The 22,980-nt window shown below is 44.8% G+C and overlaps 11 protein-coding genes across 11 annotated transcripts; 7 read left to right on the top strand and 4 right to left on the bottom strand.

Moving 5' to 3' along the window:
• Positions 1-84: 84 nt before the first annotated feature.
• Positions 85-3,060, bottom strand: RTP1 (LALA0S05e07140g1_1; the record flags this gene model as incomplete). Its single annotated transcript, XM_022772404.1, has 1 exon — positions 85-3,060. The coding sequence occupies one exon, from the start codon at positions 3,058-3,060 to the stop codon at positions 85-87; it is 2,976 nt and encodes a 991-aa protein (XP_022628731.1).
• A 1,222-nt stretch (positions 3,061-4,282) lies between these two features.
• YAR1 (LALA0S05e07118g1_1) lies at positions 4,283-4,897 on the top strand (the record flags this gene model as incomplete). The annotated part of the gene is made up of 1 exon (XM_022772403.1): positions 4,283-4,897. The coding sequence occupies one exon, from the start codon at positions 4,283-4,285 to the stop codon at positions 4,895-4,897; it is 615 nt and encodes a 204-aa protein (XP_022628730.1).
• Positions 4,898-5,366: 469 nt separating this feature from the next.
• SUI3 (LALA0S05e07096g1_1) lies at positions 5,367-6,269 on the top strand (the record flags this gene model as incomplete). The annotated part of the gene is made up of 1 exon (XM_022772402.1): positions 5,367-6,269. One exon carries the CDS (start codon positions 5,367-5,369, stop codon positions 6,267-6,269), a length of 903 nt encoding a protein of 300 aa, XP_022628729.1.
• A 320-nt stretch (positions 6,270-6,589) lies between these two features.
• ADD37 (LALA0S05e07074g1_1) lies at positions 6,590-7,114 on the bottom strand (the record flags this gene model as incomplete). The annotated part of the gene is made up of 1 exon (XM_022772401.1): positions 6,590-7,114. The coding sequence occupies one exon, from the start codon at positions 7,112-7,114 to the stop codon at positions 6,590-6,592; it is 525 nt and encodes a 174-aa protein (XP_022628728.1).
• A 125-nt stretch (positions 7,115-7,239) lies between these two features.
• On the bottom strand, positions 7,240-8,277 carry ENV7 (LALA0S05e07052g1_1; the record flags this gene model as incomplete). The annotated part of the gene is made up of 1 exon (XM_022772400.1): positions 7,240-8,277. The coding sequence occupies one exon, from the start codon at positions 8,275-8,277 to the stop codon at positions 7,240-7,242; it is 1,038 nt and encodes a 345-aa protein (XP_022628727.1).
• A 611-nt stretch (positions 8,278-8,888) lies between these two features.
• On the top strand, positions 8,889-10,301 carry RVB2 (LALA0S05e07030g1_1; the record flags this gene model as incomplete). The annotated part of the gene is made up of 1 exon (XM_022772398.1): positions 8,889-10,301. One exon carries the CDS (start codon positions 8,889-8,891, stop codon positions 10,299-10,301), a length of 1,413 nt encoding a protein of 470 aa, XP_022628726.1.
• A 184-nt stretch (positions 10,302-10,485) lies between these two features.
• Positions 10,486-10,980, bottom strand: VMA11 (LALA0S05e07008g1_1; the record flags this gene model as incomplete). The annotated part of the gene is made up of 1 exon (XM_022772397.1): positions 10,486-10,980. One exon carries the CDS (start codon positions 10,978-10,980, stop codon positions 10,486-10,488), a length of 495 nt encoding a protein of 164 aa, XP_022628725.1.
• Positions 10,981-11,495: 515 nt separating this feature from the next.
• Positions 11,496-12,137, top strand: NSL1 (LALA0S05e06986g1_1; the record flags this gene model as incomplete). Its single annotated transcript, XM_022772396.1, has 1 exon — positions 11,496-12,137. The coding sequence occupies one exon, from the start codon at positions 11,496-11,498 to the stop codon at positions 12,135-12,137; it is 642 nt and encodes a 213-aa protein (XP_022628724.1).
• Positions 12,138-12,674: 537 nt separating this feature from the next.
• On the top strand, positions 12,675-13,550 carry SSO1 (LALA0S05e06964g1_1; the record flags this gene model as incomplete). The annotated part of the gene is made up of 1 exon (XM_022772395.1): positions 12,675-13,550. One exon carries the CDS (start codon positions 12,675-12,677, stop codon positions 13,548-13,550), a length of 876 nt encoding a protein of 291 aa, XP_022628723.1.
• A 1,621-nt stretch (positions 13,551-15,171) lies between these two features.
• On the top strand, positions 15,172-20,856 carry FAS2 (LALA0S05e06942g1_1; the record flags this gene model as incomplete). Its single annotated transcript, XM_022772394.1, has 1 exon — positions 15,172-20,856. One exon carries the CDS (start codon positions 15,172-15,174, stop codon positions 20,854-20,856), a length of 5,685 nt encoding a protein of 1,894 aa, XP_022628722.1.
• Positions 20,857-21,446: 590 nt separating this feature from the next.
• LALA0_S05e06920g (LALA0S05e06920g1_1) lies at positions 21,447-21,848 on the top strand (the record flags this gene model as incomplete). The annotated part of the gene is made up of 1 exon (XM_022772393.1): positions 21,447-21,848. The coding sequence occupies one exon, from the start codon at positions 21,447-21,449 to the stop codon at positions 21,846-21,848; it is 402 nt and encodes a 133-aa protein (XP_022628721.1).
• Positions 21,849-22,980: the final 1,132 nt, after the last annotated feature.

The raw sequence follows: 22,980 nt of genomic DNA, 5'->3' as shown, positions 1-22,980 counted from the left end.
TTCGAAAAAAGTGTATTGGTCGGGACTGGGCCGCTATGGCTTGCAGCCCAATTTTTCTTGTTGGACAGTGTCTTTTGTTCGTCGCTAGAGATTCAGATCGGCAATTGACGCTGGTGACAGTGCCAATTGATGACGATTTTGGATGGAATCGTGCAGGGAACTGGCCTGGTTGTATACGAGATAGTCTGGATCCGTAGATTTCACGTAGTTCAGTAGGTTCAGGAGTTGCGCCATTGGGTGACTTTCGGGCCCTGCGAAAAAGTTTGGGGCCGCACAAATCACCAAAGAATGAAGAAGGTGCAAAGCACCGCGTCTAAGCAGTTTGGATGGGTTTTCGGGATCTTCGGATCTTTCTAGTCTCAACACCCCCATTGCACAGTCCACAATGTCTGTCAATTCGTTTTGGATCGCTAAACAATTAGTTTCCACACAAACGCCCAAAAGCGAGAGAGCAGACATCCTCGCACGTGCATCAAGCGCTTCGTGTTGTTGTATATTCTCCAAGCATGTTGCGACAATTCTGCGTGATATTTGGCCGCCAAACAATTCATTTTGAGTCTCAACGTAGTTCACCAGTACCTCCCCAACCTTCAGTACATCATCTAATGTTTTTCCCAATTTTGATTGTGCGCCGGCGCCTGAATACACCTCTAGCAAGTAGTCGAGAGTTTGAGTTGGCTCAAACTCGCAAAGTACAGAAAGGCCCTTGATTGCATTTAGGTACACAAATGGCTCTTTGTCGTGAAGCAGACGTGCGTGCAACTCCAAAACTTGTTTCAAATCAATAATTGGCGATTTTCGTTCAATGAGTTGCCGCAGTTCGTGAAGGCCATGTGCACGTATTGGTGGCAGGGTGTCTTCAATGTTGAGCATAGCCTGCTGCAGTTTCTGCTCTGCATCAAACTGATCGTCACTCTCTGTTAAGTCCTTTCCAAGACCTTTATCGTCTTCACTATGTAAAAGCTCTTTTAGCTTTGAAACCAGAGAGCGGGAGTCTTGATTATTTGGCCGCTTCTCTAGCGACTGCTTTATCGATCCCAATATCTCGCGAAACTGCAAGAGATCTCTCTTTGGTGTAGTGGCCAGTATTGTTGAAAGCAGCTTTAGCAGTGTCAAGTAAACACTCGTGGCTCTTGGGTTCTGCAAAAGGTCATCATCTTCATAGGGGTTTTTGTCAGCATCACTGCTATTATCATTGTCGTCATCTTGGTCGTCAGAATCGCCATTTTCATCATCGGAATCTTCAGCGGAATTGATCGTTTCGTCTTGATCTTCTCGTAACTCGAGAAGTTCATCGATCATTGCCAGAACATCTCTTGGTTTTTTGATTATGTCGTTTTTGAATGCATTGTCTAGTTTTTCCATCAACTTGAGATCGACTAACACCAGTAGGCTACCTTGAACGTCCTCAGCGGCAAGCGATTTCGAAGTGTCTTGGACTTTTGTGGTGCTGACCCAGCGGCTCATCACTGAGAGGAAAATACTTTTCACAACCTCGGGTTCGTTGAGTGACTTTAAAAGCTCTGCGAAAAGCTCCACAGCAAGATCGATATCCAGAAAAACTTGCTGCACCTTCTTAAGATCTTCTGTAGTATCCGTACGCGACGTTCTCAGGTCCTTGCTTACGTCCGTCCTACCAAGCAGTAGTTTGACATGCGGAAGCTGAGTTTCAGCATCAATACTGTAGCCCCAACTAGTATGGTTAAAGTTTACCAGATTAGACACAATAAAATCTAAAGCATCATAAGCGCGGTTAATTACAAGATAACCTTTTAGCAAAGATAACACCACCTTATAGTACGGCGTATCAATTTCTTTCGTTCCGCTACGCGGTTGTATTTGTTGATTTTTCCGCAAAAACATGCAGTAGATCCACAGTGTGAGATAGAAGTTTCCCGAGCCGAAATTTGCTAAGCCATTTGTTACTTCCACACTAGGATTTTTGGAAAGGGATAAGAGAACATTAATCGTGTCATTCAGCGCTTTGGATGTGAACTCTCGAAGGGTCTCATTATAAAGCACAGCGGAAATCCTTCGAAATAGAAAATCATTAATTATCCGTTTGTTTTTAAAATAAAGCTCGCTTAAAAGGTTGTTCAAGCAGCTAACGAGAATCGGCTTGTTGACGAAAGTAAGACCTTCGTATATCTGGTCGAAAAGTTTTGAGAAATATTGTACGCTGGTCATGGATTTTGGCTTCGTAACAAGAAGTTGAGTCACTCGGTTGTATTTGCTGATATCGATCTCTTCATTTTCGCGGACCCCTACAACGAAATCAACTAAACTGATGACGCCATTGCTTCGTCTGACCGGGAGGGTCACCAATTTGGATAGCACTAATTCCTTATACTGTAGGTTAGTAGTGGTATTAACAAGTATTGTGTAGAGAGCAAAAAGTTGGTATGTTTCTTGGAGGTCTTCCGTCTTTTCGAACATATCACAATACCGGTGTTGATGAGCTGCGTTGCCATGAAGCTGGAGAACAACAAGAGCAGTCATCAGATCTGTGAATCCAGCTCCTTTGAGCAAAAGACTCCCAATAGTATTGGATCTTAGAGGTGCGGCAGTAAATATGGTGAAGAGGACATTTGAGACGCGTTCCAAAGTGGACAAGTCAGAGGTGTGGCCGGTGGGGACTTCATACTTTTTGTCTCTGGTTCGAAAATGTTCGATTCTTCGTTGTTCCAGAGGAATCCCAATGCCACGGGGCAAATTAGCGTATACACCATGAACCACTATCAAGTTGATCAGCAAATCAAAGTATTTCATGTCGTGAAGCGAAATTGGTACCAGCCTGGCTTTCGAAACATCATTATCAGTTGTTGCTAGTGTTAAAGAGCTGAGATCAACGAGTTTATTCAAAAGATACGCCACAAATTCTTTGTTGCTCGAAAAATCAACTTCTTTATACAGCGAGATGCGAGAATCATCTGAGATTTTTGAGCTGAGCTGCGATTGTAAAGAATCAAAAAATTGGTCTAATGGACTATTATTAGTGAAGTCCGGTTGGCGGTCCAAGACTTGTTGCAAATTCTTTTGAGAAGGTGGAGCCTCTGTCATCACTTGAAAGTTCCTGGAGAACGTGTGTCTCTCTTCTCGAGATACTTAATTGTGGAATAGTTGTTTAACCGCTCTTATAGAGAGATCAGTGAATTGATATTGAAGATGAATTCGAGGCACGTGACACGAAACTATATCTCAAAATCGGATGGCAACGGCATAGAAAGATCAATCGCGGGGCCGGAAGCATATTAGAACGTAGGACAGGGCGTTATGGAGCTGGAGCTGAAACAAAATTATAACGAAGCTGTATTTTGGCGATGATTTAGAGTATGAAAATTCCACAAAGTTGGGTTGCAGATCGCTTGCTGCGTTAGCCGTCTACTGCACCGGTATAAATAAGGAATCAAAGTTTATGTATCGACCAATTGCCATGGCAGGCTATCAATGGTGTGAGTATACCCGACGTCCACGAAATGCCGATGACAGCGCCTTAAAAATCAAGATAAGTATCATTCACAGAAGATAGATTAAGCTACGCGACTCACAAACCAAATCAACAGGACAAGCTTTCCATGCCTACGTCGCATATTTGAATTGTTTATCTCGTTGGTATGTGGTTAAATCATCTATTCGGGTCTTCGTAATAAAATCAATGACAGTTATTAGAATGAAAAAAAATGGCAAAGAATGATAGAAAGTGACAGGATGGCGCTAAAGAAGTACCACTTAGAGCGAAAGGGGTTGGGTTTTGGTCTTTCGTGAACGAATGCGGTCAGTTTTCGTAAGCGAATGGGATCAATCTCCAATTTCGGGGGTCTCGAGGCACGAATGAACTTTTTCTCTAGTCAAATCCGTCTCGAGAGGATCGAATAAAAGAGTAATTCCAAGAAATTGTACAGTGACAACTACAAGATGGTCCTGAGGTTACTCATGGTCAATTTCGATGATGCGCTGTAATGTGACACTACCGTATAAAATGATCATAAATATTTTCAGCTTACTTGTCACTCGAAAATTCGGAAAGACACACGCTTTTTTGCTAAATATATTCATACCATATTCGTCTCTTACTTTCGCCTGTTCGAAACGAGAGAATCCCATGGTTTCAAATCGATCTGAAACACAGTGACAGAACATCACGATCCACGATCATGTACCATCAAATTTTAAATTACCTAGTAATAGAAAGACGCACAGATCGAAAAAAGCTAGCTCATCGCCTATAAAGTTGAGAAACCGTTTTTATTCTGTTCAGCAAAATATACAACATACGTTTGCTATGGGCCTCCACAGTGATCCATTGGACCAGGAAGACCAGGATGCTATTATTCTAGATGCTAGAAGCGGGGATCTCGAGTCCTTACAGGACATTTTCTCAAATTTGGTAGATCGCAAGCTGGCGGTGACATGCAGCGATGCCGATACAAAAAGCACACCGCTTCATATGGCTGCTGCCAATGGCCATGCAGAGGTCATCGCGTATCTGGCATCGCTGGTAGAAGACGCCCAGGAGCGTACCAAATGGGTCAACACACGCAATGCCACGGGCAATACCGCGTTGCATTGGGCATCTTTGAATGGGAAGCTGGATTGTGTGAAGCTGCTGTGCGACAAGCTTGGAGCCGACCCGTTTGTGCGGAACGATTTCGACCACGACGCGATCTTCGAAGCCGAACGAAGCGGCCATGAGGACGTCGAAACGTACTATCTCCAGAAATACGACGTGGAGCCCGATTCCGAGCCCCAGGAGGGCGCCACGGCAGATACCGTGCAGTACAAACAGGGTACGGAAATCGAGCAGGTCACTAAGGACGCTGCTGAGCTTCTGAGGGGTAAAACTGAGGCGTTGAGCCTAAGCGAGAAACAGAATAAGTCCGAGACGGAGACACAATAATTTCAATTGAGCCCCACCCGACCAACCGATCACACAGAATTCATTTGTACACTACTAATATACACCACCAAGAATGACAAAGAGCCCTAGCTCTCTACCCAGTACTAGTTCATAACTAACTACCAATCGTCATCATCATCATCATCATCATCATCATCATCATCCATGAGTCCAATTGTCTTCAACCTTCTCAACGTACTCGAGTACACATCAAACGTTACCCGGTCTCTACAAAATATATCATTTGCAACGGAACATATTTATGTCACCTGGGACGAAAGATTCTACTCAGGTCAGAAAATTTTCTATATTGATAATATGCATTGAAAAAAAATCCATAATGATCAAGAAACACCATACTCGTTTTGAAGACTTGAAGGTTTAGACTTGGCAACTTGATATCAAAAGAGCCACATCTTTTGAAAGCCAGTGGGGTTCTAGTTCGACAAAGTTATATTCAGACTAATAGATGTCCGATCTAGCAAACGAGTTGGGGTTCGACCCATCGTTGAAGAAGAAGAAGAAGTCCAAGAAGGTTTCAGAAGTTCCAGAGACAAATGGAGCGGACACAGCAGCAGAAGGCTCTGGGGCTGCAGAAGAAGATCTTTTTAGCGGGCTGAAAAAGAAGAAGAAGAAGCCTAAACAGGCGGTTGGTGACGCCGGGGACATACAGGACGCTGTGGACGAAGTGGACGCAGCTCTGGGCGAATTGAAGCTCAAGAAAAAGAAGAAGAAGGCAAGCAAGGAAAGCACTGTGGACGACTTCGAAAAGGAACTGGCAAAAGCAGGCGTCTCAACGCCGACCGAGCGTGAAAACAGCAACGGGGCTGCTGCCAGTCGCGAGGGCTCACTGGCACCAGCAGGCGGCGAAGATTCCGCTTCGCAGCAGGACGAAGGATTGCCCTACCCGGACCTGCTTTCGAGGTTCTTCGAAGTGCTCAGAACCAACAACCCGGAGCTTGCAGGCGACAGGAGCGGACCCAAGTTCAGAATCCCACCACCCGTGTGTCAAAGGGACGGTAAAAAGACCATTTTCTGCAACATTCAGGAGATTTCCGAAAAACTGCAAAGAAACCCAGAACATCTTATCCAATATTTGTTTGCAGAATTGGGTACTTCCGGGTCTGTGGACGGTCAAAAAAGACTGGTTATGAAGGGTAAATTCATGCCTAAACAGATGGAAAATGTGCTGAGAAGATACATTTTGGAATACGTCACGTGCAAGACCTGCAAGAGCATTAATACGGATCTACGCAAAGAACAGTCCAACAGATTGTTCTTCCTGGTTTGCAAGAGCTGTGGCTCCACCAGATCCGTGTCTTCTATCAAGACCGGTTTCCAAGCCATTGTTGGTAAAAGAAGAAGAATGTGAGTGTAGAACGCTCTTCTTACGCCGCCCTCCGTTTTTTGGCCACAAGAACTGTAGACGCTGCATCGCCCAAATCCATGTACAGATTATCCAGACAAGGGTTTCTTTAGTCTATTTTTCACGCATAGGTTCACAATTACCGTTTTGCACACCTCATTTTTAATCAAATATCAAGAACAAGACAGCAACATCATATCACATTTCTACAAAACTACTAACCTTCTTGTATGTATTGAAGACACTAGGCCGTTCCAGTGTCTCGTGCGTTTGCAAAGTTTGACTGGAATCTATTGCCTTAAATAGCAGCCTATTTGTCTATGGTTCTATATCCCGTCTGGTTGCAGATTGCACATGATTTTTCGAAGCGACGGGCACCATTTGTTAATGGTGGAGTCAGACATCATCCATTGCGTCAGAATTTTATGAACTTTCGAGTCGTCTTCCAAAGATGCCAGCACCTCGTTCATGAGCTGTTTTCCATGTTCATGCTCCAGAGTCTGCCCAAAATTGGCACGGAACTTTTTTTGATGATATTCCAATTCAACAGGCGACAGCTTCGATTTCCTGGCGAATATACTATCGATTTCTTGCAGAATTTCGTCTTTGTTCTTGTGCAATGCTTGCGGGACCTTGATGGCACTCGAGCTCCGACTACTCGAGCGCTTTCCAATGGGTGGAGGTGGCACAGACGCTACCTGAGTACTTCCAAATGTGTCTATTTGCCCATTTACCATCGTCTGCTTCGTACCTGCGCCGCGATTCACAGGGTATACGAGGCTCGGGCAGTCATTGTAACCGGGAACATCCGTTTCCCTGCAGTTCTGGAAACTTCTAGTGCGATCTAGCATGGAATTGATCTGATAGGAGTCCTTTTAAAGCTTTAGGTTGTTGACATCTGGTATACTACCACTATGAGGCCAGGTCATCATCAGCATCGAACCGTAATTACATCAACCACTAGGTCACACGACTATCACGAGACCAGCTCACCTTGCAAATCCATCAACAGTGTCAAAAGATCACTGCTTGAGGGCCTTTCAGCTGGATCGACTTTCAAGCACTTGTGTATTATATCAATGAGTTTAGGATTGCGATGTGTGCCACGCGGTATCGTGTATTTCCCCGTCGTGATGGCGTAAGTGGTGGACGCACCGCTGATTTGTTCTTCTCGCTCAAAGGGTGAGATTCCAAAGCACATAGCATAGATAGTACATCCCAAGGACCATATGTCGCACTTTTCGGTTATCACAGACTTGAGTTGTGCATCGACTATTTCAGGAGCCGTGAAAGCCGGAGTGCAATGTTCAGAGCTCCATTCCTGGAATTGCAAAAGCCCCTGTCGAGAACTGATTTCGAGCACAGCCCGTGAACACGAGCCCAGATCACTTATTACAGGCATGCCTTCCGGCGATATCATAACGTTTGCAGGCTTCAAATCGCGGTGTGCATACGACTGCTGGGATTCGCCAAATGTGTCAAGTTCCAGGTCGTTCAGTAGCGATGTGTCGTCGTGATAGGATCCAGATACAATGCTATACGTGACTTCTGCGTCGTCATTCACGTTAGATTCATGAATACACAGCAGACCCCTCGCAATTCCTACTGAAAAACGGACAATGTCCAATTCTGAAATTTCTGTGCAGTTCAAAAGGTGTCTGTCAATTTCGTCTTGTAATGAACCCCTAGAAAAATATGGCAGCAGGATGTAGACGGTCTTGGAACCATCTTTTTCTTGCGAAACTTGTGAGTCCACAAGTTGTACGATGTAAGGGCTTTGAAATCGCTTGTAGTTGATGACCTCTTTCATGGCTGGCGATATCGTCCCGATGCTACCAAAGGGACATCTCGTTTTCTTTAGTGCTAGATGCTCACCGGAAGGGGCTTTAATTAGATATACAAACGAGAATCCTCCCTCACCCAGTAGTTTTTGAATTTCGTATTTTTGACCATTGACGACGACTATTGATGGCTTGAAACCGGCACAGCAACACAGTGCTGCAAGCACCGACATGTTATAAGAACCAATTGGTAGTATTTCAGCGGCAAGGCGGCCCTCAAATGCTGTTGTCCGATTAGGATTGCCAGTTTGATGCGATTCAATAGAGTTATGATGGGGACCCAATCTAGACTTAGAACTGGAACTATAGGGTAAGCACGTGACCAAAAAGTTTCTACTTTAAAAAACCCTTCAAGTTAGACAGGAGATAGATCAAATGAAGTAAAGACTTACGAATGGGACTATAAGTTTAAGATGAGCCAATGTGTTACGCTTCAAAGTACTCATTCGATCGCGATTCGAATGAACAAGATCATGTCACTACAAACGAAATTATAATTTTCATTCCAAAACTCAAGTTGAAAGTTCCATAGGTGTCAAACAGCTTATCGTCAAATCTTAAAGAATATACTTTCCTTAAAATCCAGTGGTTTATATATCATGGTTGTCATTCTAGAGTGTTAAGTATTTATCTTATAGATTAATCACTATTCACGAGGTGTTGGATCAGTAGTAATGAAAAAATGCTAGTGCTTCCCCAGTCATCGAGATAAAAAGCAGCTTAGCCAACTAGAAACGATTTCAACAGTCTTCAGTCTTGAACTCACCTTAAAGACATCGAAACTATGTCTATTCAAACTAGCAACCCTAGTTCCAATGACTACAGCAAAGCCTTGTCGCTGATCGCTGCGCATTCCCATATTTCAGGACTCGGTCTCGATGAGCATCTCCAGCCAAAGGCAACTTCACAAGGTATGGTCGGACAATTACAGGCCAGAAGAGCTGCTGGAATTATTTTGAAAATGGTCCAAAATGGCACGATTGCTGGCCGTGCGGTTCTTCTGGCTGGTCCTCCATCTACTGGTAAAACGGCGCTTGCAATGGGACTCTCGCAATCGCTTGGTGAGGACGTACCTTTCACAGCGATTGCCGGATCTGAGATCTTTTCTCTTGAACTAAGCAAAACGGAGGCTCTTACCCAGGCATTTCGTAAATCCATTGGGGTCAAAATCAAGGAGGAAACGGAAATGATAGAGGGTGAAGTGGTGGAAATTCAAATCGACAAATCCATCACAGGTGGTCACAAACAGGGTAAACTAACCATCAAAACAACCGATATGGAGACGATATACGAGCTGGGAAGCAAAATGATAGAAGGATTGACCAAGGAAAAAGTTCTGGCAGGAGACGTCATTTCTATTGACAAAGCCAGTGTCAAAATTACCAAGCTAGGCCGGTCTTTTGCAAGATCGAGAGACTACGATGCTATGGGTGCAGAAACTAGATTTGTGCAATGTCCAGAGGGTGAATTGCAGAAAAGAAAATCTGTTGTCCATACCGTATCGCTTCATGAAATCGACGTTATTAACTCCAGAACGCAAGGGTTTTTGGCCCTTTTCACTGGTGACACGGGGGAGATCAGATCTGAAGTAAGAGACCAGATCAACACAAAAGTCGCCGAATGGAAGGAAGAGGGCAAAGCAGATATTGTTCCTGGTGTGCTTTTCATCGACGAAGTGCATATGTTGGATATTGAGTGCTTCTCTTTCATCAACCGTGCATTGGAGGACGAATTTGCTCCTATAGTAGTGATGGCGACCAATAGGGGTATTTCCAAGACTAGAGGAACAAATTACAAATCCCCTCATGGTCTACCACTCGATTTGCTTGATAGATCGATTATCATAACGACTCACAATTACAACGAGCAGGAAATCAAGACTATTTTATCTATCAGGGCACAAGAGGAAGAAGTAGACGTCGCTGCAGATGCTTTAGACCTGTTGACCAAAATCGGCACGGAAACTAGCTTGCGGTACGCCAGTAATTTGATTGCTGTATCACAGCAAATTGCCCAGAAACGTAAGAGTAACAACATTGAAGTCGCAGACATAAAGAGAGCTTATTTGCTGTTTTTGGACAGCTCCAGGTCTGTTAAATTCTTGCAAGAGTTCGAGCCCCAGTACATTGACGACCATGGAAATGTGCAAATTGCCAGCGGAGCAAACAATTCCGACGCCATGGATACCGCAGCCTGAGAAGGGAATGTCAAATAGAATCGGTGTAGAAGAGAACAGAACCAAAAACAATTTTTTTTATTTTTTTTAACAGTCGTTTGAGTTTTAGGCTTTAGTTGTTTAAATTCTATACTTGTAGATAATGTTGATGTATGTCCGCAGAAAGCGACTTATCTTTTGTGGGTGGTTCAGGCAGGAGACTAGCTTAACCCGAGCTTCTCGTGTTGAGAATAAGTGCAATAATCATGCCGTACAGACCGAGCACTTCGGCGAAAATCAAAACGAGCACGATGCCCACAAAAAGCCTTGGCTGGTGCATGTACTTGCGGACACCGATATCACCCACGATTCCAATGGCATAGCCACTGCTCAAACACGCAAAACCAACGCACAAACCGCAGCTCATGTGCATGAAACCGTTGAAAAGCGTGTAGTCCTCAGATGGAGACAAACCTCCGGCGATCAAAACGGCCACCACCAGTCCATAAACGGCCAAAATACCACTCATTACCACTGGAATCAAAGACTTCATGATCAACTCGGGCTTGAAAGTACCAATACCGGCAATACCAATTCCTGACTTGGCTGTCCCTATCGCTGCTCCCAAGCACGACAAAGTCATGGCGAAAGCACACCCTGCAAACCCGAAGAAGGGCGCAAAGAAGGGAGCATATTCATCAGTGGGAACAAGCTGAGACATATTCAAAAGCTGCAAAGGGCGTAGAAACCTGTCTATGGGGCCCTATAGAAACTATTACCTTTAGGTTGACCGGTTTAAAAATGGGTAGTAGGTATACATCCATCATATAATATATATAATATATAGCTTGATTTTAAAGGTAACAGAGTGTCACGTGTCATCCGAAAAAGAGTTTTTAGTGATATTTCAACACCGATCGATTCCTCCTCACCCAAAGGAATCAACACACAGCTAGTTTCTCGATACACATACGGTATTTCAAAAGTGTTCGAGAAAATTGTGGCTTTAAAGTCCCTGGTTAAAATCGTTTTATATGGTTTGTAACTTTCACATCGCTTGGAACGAAAGGACATAATCTACTAATTCACCATCTATAAGATCAACCCATCATCTAAACGCTTTGATGATGGTGTTGCAAACAACCCAGGAAGATGCTGTTGGTACACTTATAGAGTCTCTAATAGCACTACATTGATTTTGAATCTCATTGCCAAATTGCTTTTACGGCGAAAAGAATGTCAACCCAACCATCGAAATTGGACACAACTGCGGAACAGCTACGATCCATATACACACAATTTCAAAGCATATTTGATGAAAAAGTGTCCTTGCATCTGCCACAAGAACACGACTCTACAAAAGGAGAGGTGCTGCTAGAACTGCAGAAATTTCTGATAGAGGGAATGGATGCAGCTTCCAGCTCACTCAGTGTTGTCAATGCATCCGACAACGCATCGATCGCAGACATTTTAGCGCAATCTCGCGAACAGTTCGTGGAGTCGTTTGATTTGAGTCTCAATGAACAAGTACGGCAGAAATACCAGGAATGGGAAGACCAAACCGTGAAAGTCGCGCAATTGCGGCGCGAAGCGCCGCGAAAGCTTCGTGACGTTTACGAATCTGAGGCCCAAGAGCTGTTGCAAGAGGCGGACGCTTTGATAGAGAGTTTTTCACGCGAGGACAATTCCTCGTTGCCCGCTGTCGAAAATGCACATGGGGACTTGGAAATGGATTGGTCCAGCCTTCACGAGGACTACTCAGAAGCGCTCGTCCGTCTAGCCCACGTGAAAGACGAGCTGCCGAAAAATCATGCCAGGGTGAAAAAGCTCGAACAACTAGTACTATTTTTGAAATCAGAGCTGGACTCTGGACGCTAATGGATCTTTTACAACTACGATCACTATGAACGAACCATTTGCAACTTGTTTTTGCAGATCAAAAGCCAAAAGGTGCGTGCGTGCGTGCAGGCCATTCACACTTACATGAGCTGCCTTTGCACAGCGCTTATTTTGTCGCTTTTCTTAAGGAGATCGCGTCCCACATTTGGAGCGTGTGTCGAAAACCATTTTTTTCTGCTGCACACGGAAATCAAGACATGCTTGCGGACTCAAGCTCTTGCGCACCAATGAACAACTGCACAAAAGGTCTTTTTCGCAGTTGACACCTACTAGACAGACATCAACCAAAGCTTGACACATCGCGCTGACGTCGCTGTCATTGTGAGAGATGCCGTTCAACGTATAAAGTGCTTAGTATAACATTTCTAAAAATGAAGTGGCTCAATTACCTCGTTCAAACCTACCGTAACGTTTGAGACAGACACAAGTCAAACAAACACTTGAAGAAGACGAGGTTTTTGTAATCATAAGTCATCTAATCGTCGTCGTCGTCGTCTTCAGCAAATTAGATCTAATATGAGCTATAACAATCCGTACCAACAAAGTAATCCTTACGCTGAAACGTACGACCTGCAGGAAAACGTTGGTTCAACGCCTCATCACAATGGCGGCGATTTTTTGGAGTTTATGAATGGTATCAACCAAATCAACGTGGATATAGACCATTACTCGGAACTCGTAGACCAGATCGACTCGAACCAGAAGAGATTGCTTACTGAGGTGAACGAGGACCAAGAATTGACTCTGAGACAGCATTTGGATGGGCTTGTTTCCAGGGCTTCGGATCTACAATATAAGCTCAGAAACAGTATAAAAGCGGCCCAGCAGCAAGGAGTGTCGGACTCGAGTAAGCAGGCGCAGGCTGAGAACTCGAGACAGCGGTTTTTGAAGCTTATTCAGGACTATAGAATCATTGAGGCCAACTACAAGGACCAAAACAAACAGCAAGCGAAAAGACAGTACCAGATCATCCAGCCCGAGGCAACCGAAGATGAAGTGGAAGCTGCAATCAGTGACGTGGGAGGACAACAGATTTTTTCTCAGGCATTGTTGAACGCCAACAGACGTGGTGAGGCTAAAACCGCGTTGGCTGAGGTTCAAGCTAGACACCAAGAACTGTTGAAGCTTGAGAAGACTATGGCAGAGTTGACACAGCTCTTCAACGACATGGAACAGCTGGTTATCGAACAACAGGAAAACATCGAAGTTATTGACAAAAACGTCGAAGAGGCGCAACAAGACGTCGAACAAGGTGTTGGTCACACCAACAAGGCGGTCAAGAGCGCGAGAAGGGCTCGCAGAAACAAAATCAGATGTCTCTTGATTCTTGCGGCTATCATTATCGTCATCGTGGTGGTTTGTGTGGCCGTTCCTTTGGCAACCAAACACTGATTACAAGCAGTTCTTATTTCTTTGGAGAATACAGTCTCAGGGTCCTTTTTTTCTTTCTACTTCCTATTCCATCCTTCCTCCCTCAACCGTTCTCCTCTTTAAAATAGACCATCAAGATGCCATTTTTGGGCAAGCTTTTGATAACTTGTCATGTAGTATAAAAATTATCGATCTTACGAAATATAGAGGGCAAAAACGAAAATACGGCAATCGTTGCGACATCAAGAATGATTTTTCAAGACCAAGGAATATCACCCTAACATGTTAGTCCCGACTTGCAATTTTTTCGAACAATTTTTCTTGCGAAACATTGATCCTGCAGTTCAGGGTGGAGAAAGGGTCTATTTATTTCCCAGATAAACCAGTTTTTCATGCACCGTGGGGTTGCAGATCTGCTGGTATAGTCGCAACTAAGGTAGCAAATCTCAAAGAAGCCTCGAAAGGCTCCCAGCACATGAAAAGGCTTTTGATAGTTTCTGGAGGCACTACGAACGCCGATTGCGAAAAGAATACCCGTGAACACGCAGATCTACCACTGTAGAGCTAGAGCACATCGAGAATATCGTCGCACAGAGACGGGTTAGGATTTTGAATCCTGCACATTGCTGTTAGTAAGTAGATGTACCCGAATTGCGCATGGAAGATGCAGAAAACACTACGCTCTCAGTTCTCATTTATATAGTTTTCAAATATCATGATATACGGAACTCACCTATCGAATATATTAGGGCATTAGAAACAACGTTCTCTTGCCGCCCAAGCCAACTTTACATTTCAAGATCACAATACATGCAAATACGACAGGTTATAAGACACTAGCCTACTATAATAGCAGGAGATCACGGAGACGTGTTTTGAACAGTTTTAAGTGTTTCGAAAGTCGCGTTCTAGATGGATCTACAACAAATTAGGTAACTTGGATAGCGTAAAGTGCAGAGATTGAACAAGAAGCTAGTAAGTTCAAGCTTGAAGAAACAGGACTTGTGGGCCATGTTCAAGCCGCAAGCGTATTAAAACGATAATTATGGGCTGCACCGGCACGTTTCACAGATTCTTCCCAGGCGTTCGAGCGCGTTCCCTACCGATCACAAAAATCAAGACCTCAAAGTTCAAATCTGATGAAGAAGGGGAAACACATCAAAATTTCACCATTGCTACAAAGCTTCCATGTCTGTCAGTTATCTCACTCTTTGGACCGCTCTCTGAGCTTCGAAGTGTCTTGTAGAAAAACCCACATTTCACTTCAACCCCGATAAAACCCAGCTCATGGAATGACAAAGATCCAATCGTTACTCCCCCATGCTAATTCGCAGCAGCCCATCACATTCTTCAAACCCAAAGCCGAAAAATCAGAGCCGGTCCCATCGCACACCGTTCTCAACATTATGCCCGGAATCACCTCAGACGACTTCCAACACACGAGTACCCCCGGTATCCAACAAACCAACAAAAACATGTTTTTCCCTGCGCTTGTAAATATATAATAAGGGCTGGTAATGTGATGAGTGTCGAGGCGAGTTTTAATCCGTAAATTTTGGATATCAACGAGGAGCTCGCTGATAGATTGGCAAGTTCTTGGTGGTTTGAAATTCTAATTCAGTAACTGAATTGACCTTTAAACATGGTTATGAAACCTGAAGTTGAGCAGGAATTGGCTCACATTTTGTTGACTGAACTGTTGGCTTACCAGTTTGCGTCGCCTGTGAGATGGATTGAAACGCAAGATGTGTTTTTGAAAGACTTCAACACTGAGAGAGTGGTTGAGATTGGTCCTTCGCCTACCCTTGCTGGTATGGCGCAGAGAACCATCAAAAACAAGTATGAGTCATACGACGCAGCCTTGTCTCTACAAAGAGACGTTTTGTGCTACTCCAAGGACGCCAGAGAAATCTACTACACTCCAGACCCAGCTGACCTCGCTGCCAAAGAAGAGGCCACCGGCTCTGCTGGAGATGCCAGTGCCTCTGGTGGTGCGCCAGCAGCCGCTGCATCCGCTACTCCTGCAGCTGCTCCTGCCGCAGCAGCAGCACCAGTTGCAGCACCAAGTGGCCCCGTTGCCGAAATTCCCGATGAGCCCGTCAAGGCTGGCCTACTGTTGCACGTTCTCGTCGCCCACAAGTTGAAGAAGGGTACCGATCAAATCCCGCTTGCTAAGACAATCAAAGACTTGGTCGGAGGTAAATCCACTGTCCAAAACGAAATTTTGGGTGACTTGGGTAAGGAATTCGGTACTACACCAGAAAAACCAGAAGAAACTCCCTTGGAGGAATTGGCTGAGTCTTTCCAAGACACCTTCAATGGTCAGTTGGGTAAGCAATCGACTTCATTAATTGGCAGACTTATGTCTTCCAAAATGCCAGGTGGTTTCACTATCACCACGGCAAGAAAGTACTTGCAAACTCGCTGGGGTCTGGCTGCCGGTAGACAAGACTCCGTCTTGTTGGTAGCTTTGTCTCAAGAACCAGCTGCACGTTTGGGTTCAGAAGGTGATGCCAAGCAGTTTTTGGATACTGCTGCTCAGAAATACGCCGCGATGAGCGGTCTAGACTTGTCTGCTGCCACGGCGTCTGCCGCAGGCGGTGCTTCCGGCGGAGCCGGTGGAGCTACCATCGATGCCGCAGCATTCGAGGAATTGACCAAGGACCAAAAGGTGTTGGCTCGTCAACAGTTGGAAGTGTTGGCTCGTTACTTGAAGATGGACTTGAACAATGGTGAAAAGAAGTACCTACAAGAAAAGACCACTACGGAGCAATTGCAAGCACAATTGGATTTCTTGACCAACGAACTAGGCGACTACTTTGTTCAAGGTATTTCTACTTCTTTCTCTAGAAAGAAGGCAAGAACTTTCGATTCCTCCTGGAACTGGGCCAAACAGTCTCTTCTTTCGTTGTACTTTGAGATTATTCATGGAGTTTTGAAGAATGTGGACCGTGAGTTGGTGGCCGAAGCCATTAACATTATGAACAGATCCAACGAAACATTGATTAAATTCATGGAATATCACATTTCTCAAACTAAAGTTGAAGAAGGTGATAACTACAAACTCGCTAAAACATTAGGCGAGCAGTTGATCGAAAACTGTAAGCAAGTACTTGACTTGGATCCTGTTTACAAGGATGTCACCAAGCCAACCGCACCTCAAACTGTGGTTGACAAGAATGGTAACATCAATTATGACGAGGTTCCAAGACCTGCTGTAAGAAAGCTGTCCCAATACGTTGAAGAAATGGCTCTTGGCGGCGCATTGACTAAGGTTAAGCAACCAACACTACAAGAAGATTTGACTCGTGTTTACCAGACCATTAACGCCCAGGCGGCCGAACACAACATCTCTGACTCCACCAAGATCCAGTTCGAGAAATTGTATGGCGAACTGTTGAAGTTTTTGGAGACTTCGAGCGAAATCGACGCATCTGCCTCTACCAGACTTGCTGGTGTCGTCGACGACGCTTTGGATAAGGATGCCACCAAAGAAGTTGCCTCCTTACCAAACAAATCGGAATTGGCGAAACATGTATCTTCGACGATTCCAAGAGAAACTGTGCCTTTCTTGCATTTGAAAAAGAAGTTAGCCAGTGGCGACTGGGTTTACGACCGTCAATTGTCCTCTTTGTTCTTGAATGGTTTGGAGAGTGCTGCAATCAACGGTGTGACTTTCAAGGGGAAGTACGTTCTGATCACTGGGGCTGGTGAAGGTTCTATTGGTGCTGAAGTGCTACAAGGCTTAATTCAAGGTGGTGCTAAGGTCATTGTCACCACCTCTCGTTTCTCCAAGAAGGTCACCGACTACTATCAAAGCCTCTACGCCAAATACGGTGCTAAGGGATCTACTTTGGTGGTTGTGCCTTTCAACCAAGGTTCGAAGCAGGACGTTGAAGAGTTGATTAGCTTCATATACGATGAAGAAAAGAACGGCGGCCTTGGATGGGACCTAGACGCCATCATTCCATTTGCTGCCATCCCAGAAAATGGTATTGAGCTTGAGAATATCGACTCCAAGTCCGAATTCGCTCATAGAATCATGCTCACCAACATCTTGAGAATGTTGGGTAATGTTAAGAAACAGAAGTCTGCTCAAGGTATTGAGACCAGACCAGCCCAAGTTATCCTACCAATGTCTCCAAACCACGGTACTTTTGGTGGTGACGGTATGTACGCCGAATCCAAATTGTCTTTGGAGACTCTATTCAACAGATGGCACTCCGAGTCTTGGTCCAACCAGTTGACCATCTGTGGTGCAATTATTGGATGGACCAGAGGTACCGGTTTGATGTCTGCGAACAACATCATCGCGGAAGGTATTGAAAAGTTGGGTGTCCGCACTTTTTCCCAGAGAGAAATGGCTTTCAATTTGCTAGGTTTATTAACCCCAGAAGTTGTCCAACTATGTCAAACCTCCCCGGTCATGGCGGACTTGAACGGTGGTTTCCAATTTTTGCCTGATTTGAAGGAGTTCACTGCTAAGTTGCGTAAGGAGTTGACTGAAACCTCTGAGGTCAGAAAGGCTGTTTCCATTGAAACTGCCCTTGACCACAAGATCGTGAACGGCAGCAATGCTGATGCCGCCTATGCTAAAGCGGAAGTTCAACCCAGAGCAAACATTCAGCTAGACTTCCCTACCCTAAAACCTTACGAGCAAGTTCAAAAACTCGCACCTAAGGAACTCGAGGGAATGTTGGATTTGGAAAAAGTCATCGTTGTTACCGGTTTCTCTGAAGTTGGTCCATGGGGTTCAGCCAGAACAAGATGGGAAATGGAAGCTACCGGCGAATTTTCCTTGGAAGGTTGCGTTGAAATGGCTTGGATTATGGGTCTTATCAAATACCATAATGGTAACTTGAAGGGTCGCCCATACACCGGCTGGGTCGATGCCAAGACGAACGAACCCGTTGAGGATAAGGACATTAAGGCCAAGTACGAAGGTCACATCTTAGACCATTCTGGTATTAGATTCATCGAACCTGAGCTTTTCAATGGATACGACCCTAAGAAAAAACAGATGATTCAAGAAGTTGTCATTGGTGAGGATCTCGAGCCTTTTGAAGCCTCCAAGGAAACTGCCTTGCAATTCAAACATGAGCATGGTGACAAGGCCGACATTTTTGAAATCCCAGAAACCGGTGAATACACCGTTAAGTTGTTGAAGGGTGCAACACTTTACATTCCAAAAGCCCTTAGATTCGATCGTTTGGTTGCGGGTCAAGTTCCTACTGGTTGGAATGCCAAGACCTACGGTATCTCAGACGATACCATTTCTCAAGTGGATCCTATCACTCTGTTTGTGCTTGTTTCGGTCATTGAATGTTTCATTTCCTCTGGTATCACTGATCCTTATGAAATGTACCAATACGTTCACGTTTCCGAAGTCGGAAACTGCTCTGGTTCAGGTATGGGTGGTGTTTCTGCTTTACGTGGTATGTTTAAGGACCGTTACAAGGATCAACCAGTCCAGAATGATATTTTGCAAGAGTCGTTCATTAACACCATGTCTGCCTGGGTTAATATGTTGTTGATTTCTTCTTCCGGACCCATCAAGACTCCTGTTGGTGCTTGCGCTACCGCTGTCGAATCCTTGGATGTTGGTGCGGAAACTATTCTCTCTGGTAAAGCGAAGATCTGTATTGTCGGTGGTTACGATGACTTCCAAGAAGAAGGATCCTACGAATTCGGTAACATGGGAGCGACTTCCAACTCTTTGGACGAATTTGACCATGGCCGTACACCAGCTGAGATGTCGAGACCTACTACCACGAGCCGTAACGGTTTCATGGAATCTCAAGGTTCTGGTATCCAGGTTATTATGGGTGCGGACCTTGCTTTGAAGATGGGTGTTCCAATTTACGGTGTCTTGGCTTTGACCGCGACTGCTACCGATAAGATTGGTAGATCCGTCCCTGCTCCAGGTAAGGGTATCTTGACTGCTGCCAGAGAGCACCAAGGTAGTTTGAAGTTCCCATCTCCATTGTTGAACATCAAGTACAGAAGACGCCAACTGGACAACCGCATTGCTCAGATCAAGAACTGGGTTGAAAATGAGCTTGAACTGTTGAAATACGAGGCTGAAGAGGTACCACAGCAAGACCAAACTTCGTTCTTTGCTGAACGTACTGAAGAGTTGCAGCGCGAGGCTGAGAGACAGCTCAAGGCTGCTCAAGCTCAATGGGGTAACGAATTCTACAAGAGCGACCCACGTATTGCTCCTTTGAGAGGAGCTTTGGCTACTTTCGGTCTAACAATTGACGATTTGGGCGTTGCTTCATTCCACGGTACATCGACTAAGGCCAACGATAAGAATGAATCTGCAACGATCAATAAGATGATGGAGCACTTGGGCAGATCTGAAGGTAACCCTGTTCTAGGTGTTTTCCAGAAGTACTTGACAGGTCATCCAAAGGGTGCCGCTGGTGCTTGGATGATGAACGGTGCTTTGCAGATGTTGAACTCTGGTATTGTTCCTGGTAACCGTAATGCGGACAATGTTGACAAGGTTCTAGAGCAATTTGAGTACATCTTGTACCCATCCAGAAGCATCAAGACAGATGGTATCAAGGCCGTGTCTGTGACCTCGTTCGGTTTTGGTCAAAAGGGTGGTCTGGCGATCGCAGTGCACCCAGATTATTTGTATGCCTCTGTGGACAAGTCAACCTACAATGCTTACGTTGCCAAGGTCTCTGCCAGAGAACAAGCTGCTCACCAATACTTCCACAACGGTATGATCAACAACTCGTTGTTTGTGGCTAAGGAGCATCCTCCTTACGTGGACGAGCTCGAGCAGCCAGTATACTTGGATCCATTGGCCCGTGTCAGTGCCAACAAGAAGACCGGTCTCTTGGCTTTTGATGAGAAAAGCTTGAATGGTCCTTCCACTTACGTTTCCGACGCCAACTTGAAAACTTCGGAAGTTGTGAGTCAGCTTGCCAAAGCTGCGTCTGCTGAGGGCAATGTTGGTGTGGGTGTCGACGTGGAGTTGATCAAGTCTGTCAATGTGGAGAACGACACCTTCATTGAGCGTAATTTCACCGCTGATGAGATCGCCTACTGCCAGAAACAGCCATGTGTTCAGAGTTCGTTCGCGGGCACGTGGTCCGCGAAAGAAGCGGTTTTCAAGTCGCTTGGTGTTAAGTCCCAAGGTGGCGGTGCTGCTTTGAAGGACATTGAGATTACTCGTGCCAATGGCAGCGGTCCCCAGGTGACCCTCCACGGCGCTGCATCGTCAGCCGCTGCCGCTGCCGGTGTGAAAAACGTGTCTGTGTCGATCTCTCACGACGACTTCCAAGCCGTTGCCGTTGCCTACTCGCAGAAATGATTCTACATTGGTGATAACTATTCATATGTAGATCTATAGACATAGATTTTGAAACAAGTGCTACTTGATGAGTTAAAATTGTGAAGTTTCCTGGAGAGAAAGGGTAGATCAAAAAGACGCCACGATCGGCAGATCAAAAGGATAGACACCTCAAATACTCAAACGTATACGCTCCAGATACACATCGTTGATGGTCATATAGCTCTCAAACGTTGTAGAAGGCTTTGTTGGCGGTTTGTTCAACACCACATCACCAAGTCACGTGGTACAGTATCATACTATACGAGAGACTATAGCACGTGTGGTGATAAGATACGATCGAGAGATAATCAATACAGAAGGGATGGATTTCATCACATATCAATAACTACTACTTATTACACTAACCAACAAACAACAAGAACAAGAACATTTACAGCCAAATATAACCAAAGGTGCCACATTTGATACTGAAACAACTGCTTCAACAAACTCTGAAATCAAAAATTCCGAATTCTGGTTTCAAATTGCAAAAAAAACGGTCAAAATTGGTGGAAATTCGAGATATATAACATAAACTGGAACAAAACGAAAAGACGAAATAGAGCTTTATGTCGTTTCTTACCCCTCCAAACTCGGTAGCAGGCCTCAGTAAAGGCTCTGCAACCCAAAGCTTTGTACTGGATACGCCTGTGTCGCAGCTTTTACCCCCTGACGGCCCGGAAATGTCTTTGAAGAAGAAAAATAACATCTGCAAGTCGTTTGAAGACGACCTATTTTTCTGTCCGAGAGGCCTATTGTCAACACAGGAACAATCAACTCGGCAGCAAATGGACTTGATTCTACTGGACCAGATGCGTGAATCGGGAGTTTCCCGGCCACATGGGTCGCAGTACCTCGAAAACATGCAGCCACAGCCTAAGAAATTCAACCCTTATACCTCGCAAAGTTTTAGTCCTGCTCCTCCACCCTTCGAGCCCCATGCAACTCTGCAAGACACCAATGGCTTTTGACCAGCGGCGGGTTTCGATGGAAAATGGATGAGTGTGCGGCGGAGTTTTTATACTAAAATAGGACTTCTCCTCAGTAGGTTCTGGGGAAAGTTTGGGGATACTCACGCGGGGAACTTTGTCATTTGACACACGGTTAGGGAAAGATTGGGCTTAAGGTAAAAGAGCTGTCCTACTACGGTTGGTAATTTGCATCAACTTCACATTGGTGGTGTCAATATTGACGCACACTTTGATGTGGCGCTGACCATTACCATTTCATGAAAGAAACACATTTTGGGGAAGAAAGAAGAGCAACGTGTGTCGGGTGGAAGCCGGACTGGAAACCCGACATCGTAGGGCTTGTGTAGTGTGTATATACGTTAAACGTTTTCAAGTATTATAGATAGGCATTTCGTGCTGGTGGAGTGTTCATGCAAAGAGCAGCTCCGGCCAAGTTTCGAAACCGACTGCATATAAAATCGCTTAAGCGATCCCGCTACAAGACGGAAACAGCTACGTGGAGTTCGTTTACGAAGAGGCCAAAAGTGTAAGAGAAAAGAGAAAGTCAAATGGTATTGTGACTACTATTTAAAAGTCTTCACTTGGCAGATGAATGATCCTTGATATTCATTGTTCAATTATATTTCATGACATTGGTGTTGATGTCTTTAAGCCTGTACGGGAGACCTTGCTTGTTGAGCATAAACCGCGGTGCAACGAGTACATTCGTTAAGAGTGATACTCTTTTCGTGACGTTCCGTCCATAGTACTCTTTTCCATTCACTCGAGGTTAGCCAGTACTTCTAAAACGGTTTTCGTTTATCTTTGATGTATGTGCGCATACAGATTTTGAGAATTCTCACCATCTTCTTCGGCTTACTTCCAATCTCGTTTTCAAATAAATTTGCCGACACGATTCTACACTGCCAGTCCAGCGAAAACACCAAGCTCACAATCCAATCATAGCAGGTATTATCTTGTAAGAACGCACTCTATATACGGAAAATACTGAATAATGCCCAAAAAGTTTTGGTGAAATGCTAGAAAAGGGGGAGGAAAACGAAGGTGATTTTTAGAACAGTTTCAAGTTATCGGACGTCTTTAGCTTCCTTGCTGGCCGTATTGGCGCTTCAAATATGCGAGAGCTTTACCT

This window comes from Lachancea lanzarotensis, scaffold LALA0S05 (genome assembly GCF_000938715.1).
Source record: "Lachancea lanzarotensis genome assembly LALA0, scaffold LALA0S05, whole genome shotgun sequence".
Lineage (NCBI taxonomy): Eukaryota > Fungi > Ascomycota > Saccharomycetes > Saccharomycetales > Saccharomycetaceae > Lachancea > Lachancea lanzarotensis.
The sequence above is the reverse complement of the archived record's forward strand: the minus strand, read 5'-3'. Positions and strand labels throughout refer to the sequence as shown.